Source organism: Orcinus orca, chromosome 9, assembly GCF_937001465.1.
Source record: "Orcinus orca chromosome 9, mOrcOrc1.1, whole genome shotgun sequence".
NCBI classification, from domain to species: domain Eukaryota; kingdom Metazoa; phylum Chordata; class Mammalia; order Artiodactyla; family Delphinidae; genus Orcinus; species Orcinus orca.
The window spans coordinates 72,912,101-72,916,642 of record NC_064567.1 but is presented as its reverse complement, the minus strand read 5'-3'; the positions used below and the strand labels follow the sequence as shown (position 1 = coordinate 72,916,642).

Sequence of the window (4,542 nt, the reverse complement as noted above, 5' to 3'; positions counted from 1 at the left end):
CAAAGATTTCAGTCAAAATCCTGATTTTTTTTCTCAGAAAGAGGCGACGGGATTTCCTGCGAAAACTCCTAAATACCATAAAACGCTCAATTTCTCACCCCCAGAAAAAACAATACTCTCCCACCCCCTTCTCTATCTAATCCTTTTGTATTGAAATTTACTCATCGCCATGGGACAAACACACCCTCTCCCCTAGAGTGAGACTTGCACTTCCAAAGCCGAATCCCACCTCAGAAGAAAAAACAAAAAGCTACCGCAGCAAAGTAACAACTCTTTGACGCAGGCGCACACAAGCCCTAACTCTCTTAAAAAAATACCCCTCAGCCTCCCTAAATTTCTACCCTTCGGCTGTAGAGCCAGGAAAGGAGAGGAAGGTATTAATACGATTTTCTTTTAAAATGTAGTGATAGTATCCATGAAATTAAGGGGGGAAAAAATCACTCAAGATTTGAGCTACAGGAAACCAGAGGAAGCTGGCGACAGTGATAGCGTTTGTGAATATTTATTTATTCAGCCTCACTCAACTTCGCAGTTTCACTCTTCAAATCACCATGTCTCTCTTTTACGTATGTGCACTTCACTGCACTGTTCCTGTTCTCCACCCCCAGTTCTGTGGCACAGACACACACAAGCACACACGATTCCCCCCTTCTCTCTCACACAAACATTCACACAGCCTTCGTCTCTCCCACATCAAGCGGACACACACTCATCCACCCTCCCCCTCTTTTCACACACTCATATTCACACTCCTTCCTCTCCCACAACACCAAACACACTGAGACACCACCTCCCCCGTCCACGCACACTTTACTGCACTGTCCCTCTTCTCTCCCGAGGTTTGTCACTCACAGTTACACTACACTCACACCCTTCCCCTCAACACTTTACTGGTCCGTCCCTCTTACCCCCCTTTGTCACACATGCAGCTAAACTGTCACTCACAACCCCCTCTCCCTCTCTGCACTGTCCCTCCCCTCCCCCCGTCACTGTTACACTGCTATACTCTTGCCCCCAACCTCCCCCCATCCCATCCCTCAGTCTGCAGTGTCTTCTTCTCAGCTTGGTCACACTTGTACACAGTTACACTGTTATACACACACACAACCGCTTTGCAACACACACACAGTAACCCGCGCCGCTCCCGCTCCAAACACCACCCCCCCACACCCCCCTGAGGCGGCCGGCGGCGGCGCCGATGACCTCACGGCGCGCGCGCGGCGCGGCCCGGCGAGGCCGCAGATTGGCTGGCCGCGCCTCCGCGGCACTTCAAAGCCGGAGAGGGAGCTACAATTGTGGTGGAATGGGCGGAACTGATCATTGTATTGCACACCTCTAAAAAAAACACTGCCTCTGATTTATCAATATAAAAAAGATCCTCTGAGAGGAGGAGGGCACTTTTGTGTGATGGCAACTTCACTTCTAGGGGTGAGTCTCAGGATTTTCTCTTGCTGGTTTAATTAGTTTCCTTTTATTGCCGATCGGAGGGGGTTAAAGTCGCCCCGGCCAGGCCACGGGCTATCAGTCTCTATTGAGAGCTTTTTTTTCCCCCTTTAAATACAAGTGAGTTTGGAGAAAAGAAAGAGGGGGAGAGGGGGGGCAGAGTCACTTTTTTCAGAGCAGGAAAAGGTTCGAAGGGCATTTAGACAAGCCACCTCGCAGCGCCCGGCCTCTCCCCGCCCGGGAGACGTGCGCCCAGCCCATTTTACGTGCGACGATTTCGAGGGTAAAGAGAGCAAGTTTTTCCTCCTGGGCAAACTGCAGATTTTCCCTCTTCCCCTTAGAAAATTCCGCAGCCCGCCTTGTCTTGCAGGTACGTTGAACCCGTCTCTCTTTCTCTTTTTTACTATTGTAGACTTTTTTTTTTTTAAAGAAAATCAGGAAGAGCGAGCCAGCCCTATAGTTTGACGTCTTTTGGCCTGGGAGAAACAACCCAGGATGGGTTTGTGGGGACCGGAACAGGATTTTCAAAGCTCTTCTGTGGATTACAGGGGTAGCGCTCTTAAAAGCAATCCAATGGTTTTTCCCCAGGCTTCTCCGCAAAGGAATCTTCCTTCCTCCCCAATCTGGACTTTTTGCTTGCTTGTTTGTTTCGAAGTGCCTGGGGCCTTGTGTGCGCAAGAGTGTTGTTTTAGCTGAGAATACTTGTCAAACTCTTCTTTAGCATGGCGCTTTGCTCCCGAATCAGACGCCGGCAGCCAAACTTGTCCCCTCCCGTAGAGTAGAAAGCAGCCGGGCGCCGGGGCTGTTGGGGGAGCCAGGTGAGTTGGTGGCGCCGCGCCGCAGCGAGAAATGGGGTGCAGTGGGGCGTTTTGGAGGCTACCGGAGGACTAATGCACATTTCCTTCCTCCCTCCCCCACTGGCCCTTTGCCCACCTCCCCTCCCCCACCCCGTCTCCTCTCCTCCTTCTCTCAGGAAGAACCGAGGTTGGGATCGACTCCTTTGGCCATGCTTGCTGCTACCTGTAATAAGATCGGCAGCCCCAGCCCGTCTCCCTCCTCCCTCTCGGACAGCTCATCTTCCTTCGGCAAAGGCTTCCACCCCTGGAAACGTTCCTCGTCCTCCTCCTCCGGCAGCTGCAACGTAGTGGGCTCCAGTCTCTCGAGCTTCGGCGTGTCGGGCCCCTCCAGGAACGGCGGCTCGTCCTCGGCCGCGGCGGCTGCCGCGGCGGCGGCGGCTGCGGCTGCGGCTCTGGTGACCGACTCGTTCAGTTGCGCCGCCTCGCCGGGCTCTAGCGCCTTCTCCCTAACCTCCAGCAGCGCTGCCGCCGCTGCCGCGGCAGCCGCCGCCGCCGCCTCGAGCTCTCCCTTCGCAAACGACTACTCGGTGTTCCAGGCCCCTGGCGTATCGGGGGGCGGCGGCGGCGGCGGGGGCGGCGGCGGCGGCGGCGGCTCCTCCGCGCACTCGCAGGACGGCTCCCACCAGCCAGTGTTCATCTCCAAGGTGCACACCTCTGTGGACGGGCTGCAGGGCATCTACCCGCGCGTGGGCATGGCGCACCCATACGAGTCGTGGTTCAAGCCCTCGCACCCCGGCCTGGGCGCCGCCGGCGACGTGGGCTCGGCCGGCGCCTCCAGCTGGTGGGACGTGGGCGCGGGCTGGATCGACGTGCAGAACCCGAACGGCGCGGCGGCGCTGCCCGGCTCGCTGCACCCCGCCGCCGGGGGGCTCCAAACCTCGCTGCACTCGCCGCTCGGAGGCTACAACTCGGATTACTCAGGCCTGAGCCACTCAGCCTTCAGCAGCGGCGCCTCTTCACACCTGCTCAGCCCCGCCGGGCAGCACCTCATGGATGGCTTCAAGCCGGTGCTGCCCGGCTCCTACCCGGACTCGGCCCCATCGCCGCTGGCCGGAGCTGGGGGCTCCATGCTGAGCGCGGGGCCGTCTGCGCCGCTGGGGGGCTCCCCGCGTTCTTCCGCCCGCCGCTACTCCGGCCGCGCCACCTGCGACTGCCCCAACTGCCAGGAGGCGGAGCGGCTGGGTCCGGCCGGGGCGAGCCTGCGGCGCAAGGGCCTGCACAGCTGCCACATCCCGGGCTGCGGCAAGGTGTACGGCAAGACGTCGCACCTCAAGGCGCACCTGCGCTGGCACACGGGCGAGCGGCCCTTCGTGTGCAACTGGCTCTTCTGCGGCAAGCGCTTCACGCGCTCCGACGAGCTGCAGCGGCACCTGCGGACCCACACCGGCGAGAAGCGCTTCGCCTGCCCTGTCTGCAACAAGCGCTTCATGCGCAGCGACCACCTCAGCAAGCACGTGAAGACGCACAGCGGCGGCGGCGGTGGCTCGGCGGGGTCAGGCAGCGGCGGCAAGAAGGGCAGCGACACCGACAGCGAGCACAGCGCCGCGGGCAGCCCGCCTTGCCACTCCCCGGAGCTGCTGCAGCCCCCCGAGCCTGGGCACCGCAACGGCCTGGAGTGACGCGCACCCCGCCCCTGCCCCTCTCGCCTTCCCCCTCCCACCTTGGTCCGCTTGGGCCCTGTGGGTCCTGGCCTCAGTTCCAGCCTCTCTACACTGCACCCTGCTCACTCTCTCTGTCTCTTTCTGCCCGTGTCCCTCTCTCTTTTAACTCCCTCTGTGACAACTTTGTAAAGGGAATGTGGACATGTAAGTAACACGCGTTGCTCTCCTGGGCCCTGGCTGTCTCTCTCCACCGGGTGACACTGTCGGAGCCCAGTACAGCCCAAGCCAGCGCCTTGCCGGGCCTTTAATTTTGGTCCTCTCCTCCTCGTCCTCCCTCCGTCATCCCCAGCTTTGACGGGCACATCTTTTAGAGGAAAGCGGCCACTGGAGGTAGAGCTGGACCGATCCAGTGCCTGGGAGACCGGGGGCCTCCGCACGTGCGGTAACAACTAGGCTGAGCAAGGTTGAGCAGCGCCGTGGGGAGGGCGAGGCAGTAGGCCCACCCACGGCCTCCCCCCGCCCCCCCCCCCCGGGCTAGCGACTTGGTACCAGAACCTCAGTCTTGGGCGTCTAGGCTGCGGAGCGCCCCGCCCTGCAGCTGCGCGCCGCTGCCTGTCCTGCGCTGAGCCGTCGGGAGCCCA

The 4,542-nt window shown here is 60.0% G+C and overlaps 1 protein-coding gene across 2 annotated transcripts; it reads left to right on the top strand.

Moving 5' to 3' along the window:
• The first annotated feature begins 1,345 nt into the window (after nucleotides 1-1,345).
• On the top strand, nucleotides 1,346-4,049 carry SP8 (Sp8 transcription factor). 2 transcript variants are annotated; one of them, XM_049714599.1, is made up of 2 exons: nucleotides 1,346-1,813; nucleotides 2,417-4,049. In XM_049714599.1, the coding sequence occupies exon 2, from the start codon at nucleotides 2,450-2,452 to the stop codon at nucleotides 3,917-3,919; it is 1,470 nt and encodes a 489-aa protein (XP_049570556.1). In that variant the 5' UTR covers nucleotides 1,346-1,813; nucleotides 2,417-2,449; the 3' UTR covers nucleotides 3,920-4,049. The 2 variants fall into 2 exon arrangements, with proteins under 2 accessions (XP_049570556.1, XP_033296449.1); XM_033440558.2 differs by lacking the exon at nucleotides 1,346-1,813 and adding an exon at nucleotides 1,820-2,261.
• The last annotated feature ends 493 nt before the right edge of the window (nucleotides 4,050-4,542 follow it).